Source organism: Taudactylus pleione, unplaced genomic scaffold (assembly GCF_031769625.1).
Source record: "Taudactylus pleione unplaced genomic scaffold, aTauple2 ptg000038l, whole genome shotgun sequence".
Lineage (NCBI taxonomy): Eukaryota > Metazoa > Chordata > Amphibia > Anura > Myobatrachidae > Taudactylus > Taudactylus pleione.
This window is the reverse complement of record NW_028284440.1, coordinates 1625097-1637351: the sequence shown is the minus strand read 5'-3', so window position 1 is coordinate 1637351 and position 12255 is coordinate 1625097. Positions and strand designations below refer to the sequence as shown.

The 12255-nt window shown below is 47.1% G+C and overlaps 1 protein-coding gene across 2 annotated transcripts in view; it reads left to right on the top strand.

The window, feature by feature from the left end:
* The window catches only part of SAXO6 (stabilizer of axonemal microtubules 6), a 67035-nt gene that overhangs the window by 27417 nt on the left and 27363 nt on the right, over window positions 1-12255 (top strand). For both annotated transcript variants that reach the window (XM_088452456.1, XM_088452455.1), the window contains 2 exons: window positions 9112-9287; window positions 10913-11188. In XM_088452456.1, the coding sequence (XP_088308582.1) occupies window positions 9112-9287; window positions 10913-11188 (452 nt within the window). The remainder of the gene's footprint in view (window positions 1-9111; window positions 9288-10912; window positions 11189-12255) is intronic.

The following is a 12255-nucleotide window of genomic DNA, read 5'->3' as shown; positions in this document are numbered from 1 at the left end:
GTACAAATGTGGTCTGTTATCAGGGGAGCTGTGCAGAACAAGAGGGACCTCCATTTTACTACATCCTTTCAACTGTGGCCGACTTGTATAGTGTGTGTAACAGCTGCATAACACACAGAACTGTGCTCCTTTAATCTGAATTTTTTTTTTTTTATGGGGGGGTTTCCGTTGTCTGGCCCCTACACTTTCAACCTGGCTCCTAGAGTTTAGAAAAATTTGTCAAGCCCTGCTATACAATATCACTGCTCTCATGGTGTACAACCCCTATCATTAGAACAGAACAGAACTACAATTCCTACTGCTCTAAATACATCCTCCATCATCTCCATAGCTCAGTTTGCAAAACCGTGTTCCATATACTGTATGTAGCGAAGACTACAATACTACAATTCATCATTACTAATGTAACGGCAACTCACAATCATGATTTGTCCTAGTTTAATAACAATATATTTCCTCTTATGTACCTACTGTATATACACACCTCATAAATCACTGGGGGCTTCACACGCCTCAGGTTGCCATGACCATTCCTCAGTGAATGGCTTTTAAAAGAAAAAAAAAAACATGCCGCACACTGTTGAGACACCTGTCTACACAGTGTGCAGCAGTGCAACACCTCCCAGCCTCCTGTCGTTCAGAAAATATGCCGTGTATGCAATGCAAAAATATCCGTTATATTGTTGCTATTTATAAATACACATAGCACTACACAGTATAACTATTCATAAATATATCTCACAATTCAGCTCTTGCACCTAAACTACGACTCCACTCCTGTACCTAAACAGCAACACCTTCCTCCCACACCTGTGTCCTGTGCAGCTCCAGTGTTCTGGAATGCCTTCCCCCACTCTTTCAGACACTCACCCCGTCTGCCAGCCATCAAACCTGCCGCTAAATCTCTCCACCCAAGCCTACTACCCCTCCATCTTTAACTCTTTATCCTGTGTTACCCAGCTGTGCTCTACTCTTTCTCCATGTTCACCCATAGACCCTCTAGAATGTAAGCTCTTCTAAGCATAGCCCTTTCTTTGGTGTCAACAAAATTATGCAGCCTGTGTATTATAAGTATATTTGTAAAGTTGGTAACTTGTCTTTAACTATTATGTCTGATTACCCATGTACTACAGTATATATTTTTGCTGTACAGTATGATCCATGCAATGTTGAACATTTGACACCCAAAGGAAAAAATGCTGTGTACCCCTGGTCTATACTAAAGACTGTAGTATCAGACATCTATATCTCAAATAACAATAAGTGGTCAAGAAAATGTAAAATACCCATAATAAATATACATACATAGTATAACCAGTTAGAGCAGAGGTTCCCAAACTCCGCCATTACAGTCCAGGTTTTAAGGAGTCCAGATGGATAAATTAAATTGACTGATGTACTAATTAAGTCAGCTGTGCTCAAGCAGGGATATCCTTAAATTGTGGATTATAATGGTGGAGTTTGGGAACCTCTGAGTTACTGACAAAACTGAGCTTTCTAAGCACCCTTTCTCCCTCCTCATGTTGGGACCTCTCTTCTTGCTGGCAGCTGCTCTCTAGTCTCTCTGGTCCGGTGTGCTGATTGGGTACTCAGACGCACACACTTGGCAGGAAAAAACTTCTGCTACTGGGCATGTGCAGGAGCTCCATTACGTCCCTTATACTGCACATTGCGGCTGCACATCTGGTAAAATCGTATTGTGTACTACTGCTACTGATGTCATGATTGAAGCCACTGGCCTGCATGGCGTGGGTGTAAATGCCGATACTAATTATGATGGTTGCAGCTGGAACAATAATGGGCGGTGCAACCCAATGCATGAAAACAGGCATATACTTGCATAGATAGATGGATACTCTCATTCGCATAAATACATTTATCTGGCTGCTGTGGATTTCTGCACTTGCAACCGCTTTGTGTCCGTCTCACAGTCAGGCCCTTAATGTTTAAGTAAGTTACTTAGAGTAGCTACTGTAATTTGTAGTCAGCATCTCTTAAATAGTTAATTAATATGCCCGTAAAGGCCTTTATCAGACTATAGAGAATTGCTAATTTAATCTGTGCTTAAACGTAAAAGGCAGAGGGTTTCACTCATAGTTATGCTTAATCTGCCACTTTATGCTAATTCCTTTAAAGCAAAAATATACTAATCCTAAATACAGTATTTAGTACACTATTAGGGAATCAAAAGTTCAGGACAAGGTATGAGAATCGCTACTCATGACGGAGCGCCTAATGTTGCGTTTTGAGGATAGGTGTATGAGGATACATCTGTAGGTGTCTACTCTATTCATCTGTCCAACACAAAAACGATAACTTCATTGTTTCCTGCAGCAGAAAATGACACTGACATCAGGCTTTGACTACTTAGCTAGGTCTGTAATTCCCGGGGCCAAAGTAATTTAGCACTTTATACTGTGGTTGACACAGGTGGTAATATCAGCAAATGAATCTGTGATGTTCTCTTGTGGAGAAAGGTATGTGCCCACTGAACCACAGATACAGTATCATTATCAAACTGTGGAAAAAGCATACCATACATGACTAATTTTCTTCAAAATGATTTTATATGTAATATGTCTTCTTTAGCATGTGTCTGACTATTGTTGAAATTCATATGAAATTGCAAGTTTTACATTTTCAAATAATAACGTGAGCAGTGTTACATTTTTGTACATGGCACTTTGTCTCTGCCAGTCACATATTAAACTTGTCCAGCACTGCTTTAACTATTACAATATCTAGATTTTTTTCAACTATCACATTTTCATCATGAAAATCAAATAAAGGGTATTGCCATTTTATAGATGTGAGATGGTATATAAAATGCTACAAGCAGGACTCCATCTGAGCCTGAGATTCATGACAATTGATTGTTTTTTACTTTTTTATTCTAAATACCTTCAAATTCTTGTATGTACTTGTGCCAACCCATCAAATGATTTCATCCCTTGTGCATTTGTCTGCATTCTCCTCCCATGTTTGTGTTTCTACTTCAGGGTCCATAGGGTATCCACAGGATACCTTGGGGTATAGGTGTGACGTCAGTCGCAGGGCACCAAAGAGTTAAGCTTTCAGCCTCCCAGGATGCACTGGGTCCCCCTCCTATACCCCGCCCCCGAGCCAAGGCACCTCAGTTTAGTTTGGTGCCCGGCCGGAGTCGGGTGCACCTGTTGGAGTGGGGGCTAGAAGAGCCCCTGAAGCTTTTTCTTCATGCAGCTGTGGCTGCACATCTGGATGAACAGCATGGACAGTCAGTCCTGACGTCCATGCTGTCTTCCCTACACCCCGCCGGTACCAGAACGCCGGTACTGATCCCAGATGTCCACCAGCATCCCCGGATCACAGCTAGCGGTGACCCCAGATGTTCCGGACCATGGCCGGATTCAAGGGGGACAGAGGTAAGCAGCGGGGTCCCGCGGTGGGTCCCCGCTGATCACATGGTCCTAAGTCCCCAGGCAGGGGGCTCCCTGGGGACTGGCTGCAGCGTGGAGCCAGGCGACCAACCTGCGCTTCCACTACCCCCTGGGACAGCGGACCGCAGCAGAGCGGTAGCGCTGCGGCGTCCCAGGGGTTAAATGCATGCCAGGGGAGCGCGCCTTCCCTGTCTCACAGCCGGCGCCTCCCCCGCTGCACACAGCCCTCTCTGCACTGTGCTGACTGGCCCTGTGTCAGCGCTCCTCGCCCAGGCCAGCCTCCTCTCTGCTCCTCGGCGGCCATCTTCTCCAACGCATGGTGAACGCTGCTGGAAGCACTGGACGGAAGCATCGTGGTCTGGGTCCCCCCGCATACCTCTCCTCCGCTGTGGTTAGGTCTGTGTATGCAGCGCTGTGTCCTACCAGGCCCTGTGTCTGTGTAGTTGAGTGATCAGCGCTGTTAGTGCAGGAATTGATTTTCTTTGCATTGTATGTGACTGTGCTAGCGCTGCCTGTAACTTTTCTTCTCTAAACTGTCAGCTTTATTACTGTCCCTGTTCTTTCTGCTAAGCCCTTGCGGTGCTGCAGGGTGGTCTCTCGCCTATTTAATATATAATTGGTGAGAGGGGTCACATACGTGGTGCCAGCATGTCTGAAAGTGATTTTCCCCTCCGGCTACAGTGTACCACGTGTAAAGTACCGTTAGCAGAGGGGGAGGGTAGCGCGGAGGGCCTTTGCCGGCAGTGTTTGTCCATGGCGCGGCCTCTTACGGTTACAGCATCGGTACAGGAGCCGCCCTGGGCTTGTTTCGCTCAGGCGCTAACAGCTTTAGTGGGCCAGTTAGCTCCGCAGCCCGCGTTTACTCCGATGGGTTTGTCCCAGCAGTCTGTGGTGTCGTCACCCATGCAGGGTTTCCCACGACAATTGGTGGTACCCCACAGTCTTCCTATTTCCCCGCTCCCGGTTTCTCAGGAGCCAGCGTGGGTTAACTCCCTGACGAGTTCTGTACAGCACTTGTCGGATGTATTGCAAGGGGAGTCTGTGATGCGGCCTCATAAACGGCCGGTGGCGTCTCTGTCCGCTCCTTATGAGGATGACGAAGGGACGTCTGATGATGGGGAGATTCTGGATCCTTACGATCAGGAACCTCTCCATACTAAGGACGCTGATGCTAAGTCCAAAGTATATATTCCTGGACTTATTCGGGCGGTCCGCACAGCCTTGGTGATTGAGGACGAAGTTCCCCCAGCGGCTAAGTCTAAATATGCCTTTTTCAAAGATGTGAAGGGCGATGCCACAGTCTTTCCTCTTTCGGGTCAGTTGGTGGACCATTTAGAGGAGGCGTGGAAACAGCCTGGCAAAAGATACCAGCCGCAGAGACGCCTGGCGGTGGCTTATCCGTTCGTGGATAATTATTTTGCTAAGTGGGAATCCCCTCCACAGGTGGATTCTCACGTGACCCGTCTTGTCCGTAGTGCCACATTGCCGATGCCATCCATGTCCTCCCTTAAGGATGCTACGGACCGCAAGGTGGAAATCTGCCTGAAGTCCGCTTATTCCCTTGCGGGGGGGGCAGCACGGCCGGCTATGGCCATTTGCTGGGTTGCCAGAGCGATGGAGCGCTGGGCGGATTCATTAGAGGCTTCTTTTGATTCCGACTGTCCGGCCGAACAGGCGGAGTTGATTGGCAATCTCCGTGATTCGGCCACTTACATCAACGAGGCGGCTCTAGACATTAGTACTCTGGTGTCTAGAATTTCTTCAGCAGCGGCAGCTGCTCGTCGCACCTTGTGGCTGCGATCCTGGAAGACGGACGCAGATTCCAAGAAGGGTCTGGAAGCCTTGCCGTTTACCGGAGAAGTTCTCTTCGGTCCGGATCTGGATAAGATTGTGGCCACGCTGGCGGCAGCCAAATCGGCTTGTCTCCCGTCGGCCGCTGCTCCTTCTGGTTCAGGACCATCGCCCTTTCGGTCATCTAGGGCCCAGGGCAGGCCCAAACCACAGTCGTTTCCTCGTCAGGCTGGCCCTAGGAAATCGGTCAAGCCCCGGAAGCAGGCATGGAGTACCAGACGTCCGGCCCCCAAGCCAGATGACAAGCCTGCGGCCTGACGGTCCGGGCCTCCCTTTGGGGGATCCCAGGGTGGGAGGCCGCCTGCTGCAGTTCGCCCAGTGTTGGTCGGTCACTACGACAGACACTTGGGTTCTGGAGGTGGTCTCCCACGGGTACGCCCTCTCCTTCCGGCACAGACCCCCGGCTCGATTCTTCACCACGGGTCTACCATCAGACCGGAACAAGGCTACGGAGCTGCGGAAGGTCTTGCACACTATGCTCCAGGCTGGAGTTATAGTGCCTGTTCCATTCTCCCAGAGGGGCCAGGGTTTCTATTCAAATCTTTTTTTGGTACAGAAACCCAATGGGTCGTATCGTCCGATTCTCAACCTCAAAGCACTCAACAAGTCTTTGCGGGTACCGAAGTTTCGGATGGAGACCCTACGGTCCATCATTCTGGCGCTGGAACCGGGGTACTACATGGTGTCATTGGACATACAGGACGCTTACCTGCATGTCCCAATTCTTTTGCGCCATCAACAGTTCCTCAGGTTTGCAATCCGCAGCGACCACTTCCAGTTTCGGGCGTTACCTTTTGGCCTGGCGACAGCACCACGTGTCTTCACCAAGGTGATGGCGGTCATGGCGGCTTCTCTGCGGCTGCAGGGAGTCCGCATGTTGCCGTACTTGGACGACCTGTTATTGGTGGCGGGATCTCCAGAGCTCCTGTTACGCCACTTAGACCTGACCATTGCCCTGCTGCAACGGCACGGCTGGCTAATCAACTGGCAGAAGTCCACTCTAATCCCGTCTCGGAGGATTCTGCATCTTGGAGCCTTATTGCACTCGGGACAGCAAAAGATCTTCGTGACGGAGGAAAAGATCTCTGCTTTGCAGTCAAGGGTGCGCAGTTGTCTGCACAGCCGCCAGGTGTCTCTACACTCGGCGATGAGGTTACTGGGCTCCATGGTGTCGGTGTTCGACATGGTGGAATATGCCCAGTTTCACTCCAGACCTCTGCAGCACCTGATCCTGTCAAAGTGGAACGGGCTGCCTCAGTCTCTGAAGTCCCAGACGATTGTGTTCACCCCGGAGGTTCGCCTGTCCCTTGCTTGGTGGTTACAGACGACCCACCTCAGCGAGGGACGTCAGTTCTGGATTCCAAATTGGGTCCTGTTGACTACGGACGCCAGTCTTTGGGGCTGGGGAGCAGTTTCGGGTCCACATCTGTTCCAGGGCAGGTGGACTCCGACAGAAGCGGAGCTTCCAACCAATATTTTGGAACTCCGTGCGGTCTTCAATGCTCTCCAGCAGGCACATCGGTTTCTCCAGGGTCACCCGGTACAGGTCCAGTCGGACAACGCTACCACCGTGGCCTACATAAACAGGCAAGGAGGAACCCGAAGCCGGGCGGCTCTCGTAGAGGTGTCTCGGATCTTGGTTTGGGCGGAGCGCAATCTTCCGGCCATATCAGCGGTCTTCATCCCGGGAGTGCTCAATTGGGAGGCAGACTTTCTAAGTCGCCAGGACGTTCATCCGGGGGAATGGTCCCTGCACCCGGACGTTTTTCAACTACTGGTGGACAGATGGGGTCTTCCAGAGATCGACCTAATGGCGTCCCGGCACAACAACAAGTTGCCGGTGTACGGGTCTCGCACAAGAGACGAAAGGGGCGTCTCTGGTGGATGCTCTGTCCGTCCGGTGGACGTTCCGGTTCGCATATCTGTTCCCTCCGGTATCCCTTCTTCCACGGGTAATCCGGAAATTCAAACAGGAAGGAGGGACGCTCCTGTTGATAGCTCCCGCGTGGCCCAGACGGCACTGGTTCTCAGACCTTCAGGGTCTGTCCGTGGACAGTCCTCTGCGGTTGCCGCTACGACCGGACCTCTTGTCTCAGGGTCCTTGTCGTCACCCGGACCTGACTCGGCTGTCTTTGACGGCGTGGCTGTTGAGACGGCCATGCTGAGGTCCCGGGGTTTTCCAGCTCTGTGGTGCGTACCATGTTGCGAGCTCGGAAACCGTCTTCCGCGAGGATATACCGTCGCGTGTGGCATACGTTCTTCCAGTGGTGTCGACCGAGAGGTTATGCACCGCGGGAGTTTCGTCTGTCTCGGATACTCGCCTTCCTGCAAGCGGGACTAGATCATGGGCTTCGCCTTGCTTCTTTGAAGGTACAGGTTTCGGCCCTGTCTGTCTGGTTTCACCGTAGGATTGCTACAATCCCGGATGTGCGCACCTTTATGCAAGGTGTTGTCCGCATTCAGCCGCCCTTTGTTCCACCTGTGGCGCCTTGGGATTTGGCTGTGGTCCTGAGGGCTCTCCAAGGACCGCCGTTTGAACCACTGGGCTCAGTGGATCTTAAATGGCTAACAGCTAAGACTGTTTTCCTTCTGGCTATTGCTTCGGCCAGACGTGTTTCTGAGTTAGGGGCTCTTTCTTGTAGACCCCCTTTCTTGGTTTTTCATGGGAACAGGGCAGTGCTCCGCACTCGGCCCGAGTTTCTTCCCAAAGTTGTTTCCCAGTTTCATGTCAACGAGGAAATCGTTGTTCCGGCCTTTAACTCACCGGGTCTTTCCGTGGGTGAGGCCTCTTTGGATGTAGTGCGGGCCTTAAGGACTTATGTTGACCGCACTTCTTCGTTTAGGAAGTCGGACGCTTTGTTTGTCCTCTATGGCTTCCGTAAAAAGGGTTGGCCTGCTTCAAAGCAAACTTTGGCAGCCTGGATCCGTATGGCTATTTCTGAAGCTTATCTTCATGAAGGCCTGCCAGTTCCTCCTTCTGTGAAGGCTCATTCCACTAGGTCTGTGGGTCCTTCGTGGGCAGCTCGACGTGGTGCCTCTGCAGTCCAGATCTGCAAGGCTGCTACGTGGTCCTCTGTCCATACCTTCGTGAGGTATTACAGGTTTGACACCTTCGCCTCTCAGGATGCTTCCTTTCAGCACAGGAGCGTCCCCACCCTTAAAGGATACTGCTTTGGGACATCCCCAAGGTATCCTGTGGATACCCTATGGACCCTGAAGTAGAAAATATGAGATATGGTAAGAACTACCCTTGTTATCTCTATTTCTACGAAGTCCATAGGGTTCCACAGGACTCCCGCCGTGTCGCACCTGTGCTGCAGATGGGCTTTGCTCTGGTCACCGGTTTTCCGTCTCCCTCTGGTGAGAATGTGATTCTTGTATGTGTCCAGATCTTTGTTCTCTCTCTTCCTTCTCCTCCTCCGGCCTATGGCTTGGTAACTAACTGAGGTGCCTTGGCTCGGGGGCGGGGTATAGGAGGGGGACCCAGTGCATCCTGGGAGGCTGAAAGCTTAACTCTTTGGTGCCCTGCGACTGACGTCACACCTATACCCCAAGGTATCCTGTGGAACCCTATGGACTTCGTAGAAATAGAGATAACAAGGGTAAGTTCTTACCATATCTCATATTTTTTACAGTCCATATGGTTGAATGTTCTATACTTTTTATTTATATATATATGTGACATGCTATTGTAAGATGCCAGAAGAAGGCATTTTAGTGAAATTTTACAATTATTTCCTAACTGTGAATTATTAAAGATATCACTTTTATTTTCATTTAAAAAGTGCACCAGCATCACGATTATTTAAATTATGATACAAAATATTTGCCCACTCTTGACCAGGTGAAGGAACGACGTGAAAAAGCCGAGTATTATAGACATCGTGCCCAGGGAACTCACTTCTCCCGAGAACACCTCAATCAGATACTTTCTACCAACAACAGATTTTGGGATGTGTCTTCAACCTCCAGCAGTGCGGAAGATATGAGCAGCAATCTAAAAGCTCTCGATCTGGCTGGGTACGTTTTTATGTACTCCCGGAGTTACCAGTGGTTATGACTTTACTTGCTTTCATTGAAGTGTGAGGGTTTGTGAGGAATCAGTTACAGTAACTTAAAACACTGTAATCCCAATATACATACTAAATTACTTTAAAATAGGATACTTAATATAGTGAATATACACTGAGTGGCCAAGTATTATGACCAACCCGAGATTTTATGCAAAGTAGCTATTCCGTAGATAAGGCTTACGTAGGGTATCTGAAACTGTATTAGAACGGAGAAGTGAAAGTATGCAGACATGTATGACGTGTATCACTCGTGTAAATGACGAGACCTGAGGGACTTTGAACATGGAATGATTTTTGGCGTTCCCAGCAGCGGTGCGAGCATTAGCAAAACAGCTGCACTGGTTAATAATTAGAGGGTAGCAGTAGTTAAAAGGTGTACACAGAGTGGACCAGCAGACAAAAAGCTGGATGCTCAAGTGGAACGGAGAGTGGGCAGACTTGTTCAGTACCATAGACTGGCCACAGTGCATCAAATTACATATTATCTGAATCAGGGACCAATTCAGATGGCTTCACATGAACATATGCCATTGCTATCTGTTGCAAATAGGGTGAGACACCTCCAGTTGGACAGTCAATGATTGGAAACGGATCGTGTGATCTGATAAATCACAATTTCAATGACACCTAGTTAGTAAGGTGAGCATATGGAGACAACAGCATGAAAGCATGGATACTTCTTGCATCGTATGTATGACCTACCAGCCATTCTCTAAAACAACAATTCAAAGTCTATGGGTCTATTTATCAAATGGCCCCCAAAAGTCCTGTTTTCTATCGATACAACGGTGATAGAAAATATTTTTTGGACCTATTTATGATGTGTCCCGAGTTACACAGGAACACTGCACCACTAGTCTCCATCTTCAAAATGCAGATTTGGTAAAAAATATGAAATAATAAAAACTGACAGGTTGTACAAGATTATCAACTGCTAATCATACAGGTGCTAATGCACAGTTAAACGCCAGTCAGTTTTGCAGACAAATTTAGTTTGTTTTCACACCAAGCATATACCCTTATGGGCAATGCTGACTCTTATGCAACTTATGCAACAGGATATTTGCAGGTAAGCAGATTATGCAGAGTTATGCCTGCTTTCAGACCTATAACTTTTGCACCAAGGGAAGGTCTTTTGCAAGTGCGCACTAATAGTGATGACTGGTATGAAACCAAGCATACGGATGGTGATGGCCTAACCACAGTGATGCACATAACTGAGCATTTGGGGAACCTAAATCATTTAGTCCCGTGCACACGATATGGCAACGACTGACATTGTATTCAGCTCAGCGTCCGCCCCACAGTCTGTTTTTGCTTAGAACGCGTAGGTTAAACCTTTTTTTTCTTCTCTATGTCTTGTAGATAGATTCGAGTAAAGTCTTTCTTAGAATAATTTGGTATGGGTCAGATGATGTGTAATTTTTAACTGAGCCCAGCACAACAGGTAGAGAATGCAGTAATACATTGTTGAGCACGCTAAGCATGTTGGTCTTGGTTGCACCCCAAGTGATAGGAGCACACGTGTAGTGTACTTTACTTCTAATTATTAATTGTGCTTTGTTTTCATAGGTTACAAACATCTTCAAAGAATGAAAAAATACACCAGCAACCAAAAAAAGTGAAAACTGCATCTAATACGGATTTAGGGGTGTTAGGTCCCCCTACCATCCCAGTTAAGAGGAAATTAGTTTGGGATGAAAATGGTCAAGAACCAACGGAAGAGATAGTGCCCTTAAGAATAGAGGATGAACCAGAGGAAGCTGCTGATACTGACGATATAGATCAGGCAGAGCACAATACAGAGGAAGAGTGCACCAAAAACGACAATGAAACAAGAATGCAGAGGTAGTGTTTAAACAATGTTCTACTTTAATTCCTTTATATTTTATGGATTTCCAACCTACTACTGTATTTAACACATCATTCAGTGACAACTTCCTCCTTACTTTTGCCTTGTTGACATTACTATTTGTTAAACTGATGATCTCTTACATATGTGTAGAGGCTGAATTAGTACGGTTATATTTGTGACTTGTAACATTCAGACAACTTTATTTTTTTCTTATGCATTTCTTTGCAGTATCTCGGGCATATGTAAAATTTGACTGGTTCGGAGAGTTGTGTAGCACTTAAATCTTATTTCATTTAAAAGGTAAAGCTGACTTGCCACAACTTTTATGTGAACTGCACTGGCAATTACAAATACACACTAACACATCCCCTGAGCAGACTGACATTCACAAAAGGGCAATATCTTTACCACATACTTACCATAATGCCACACGTGTAATTTTATATAATACCCATGTATAATGTTTAATTAAACATCTATTTAATATAACAGGCCAAATTAAATTGTGTTCTTGATTTTCCTTTACTGGGACAAAGCTGCATGAAACCAAAGGATATTCCAATTCTCTCTCACAATTTCCATCAGTTGCCTATTGTTGTAAGTAACCTTTATGTTGGCAGTATCGCTGTTAGTATCAGTCTTCTTGCACAGGTAGCAGAGATGTGACTCAGCAGGAAGAGGTGAGCTCAGCATTCACCATAACACGTAGCGGAACAGCTCTCCCAGCCACAAGACTGCTACTGTGTCATAAGGATTTTGTAGTATTTTTTTTTTTTTTCTTTCTGAGTTCCAAGTTTCTCTTGTTACTAGTTTCTTCTGATAGAATTTTTTGTGGTAAGGAGATGGAGTTTTCTTAAAATAGATTCCATTGCTCAGTACTTCTTGTTTCCTAACTTTGTGTTTTTTTTTAATCTTGTTTCTGAAAGAGGAAAGAAAATTCATTTAGTTGTCACTCCCTAAGATTTTTCTTTTGAAGGGACATTACAGTTAAATCTCTATTTAAACTAAAAGAGAAAAAAATTGGCAAAAATCTCAAAATCATGGAAATCATTGTATTCAG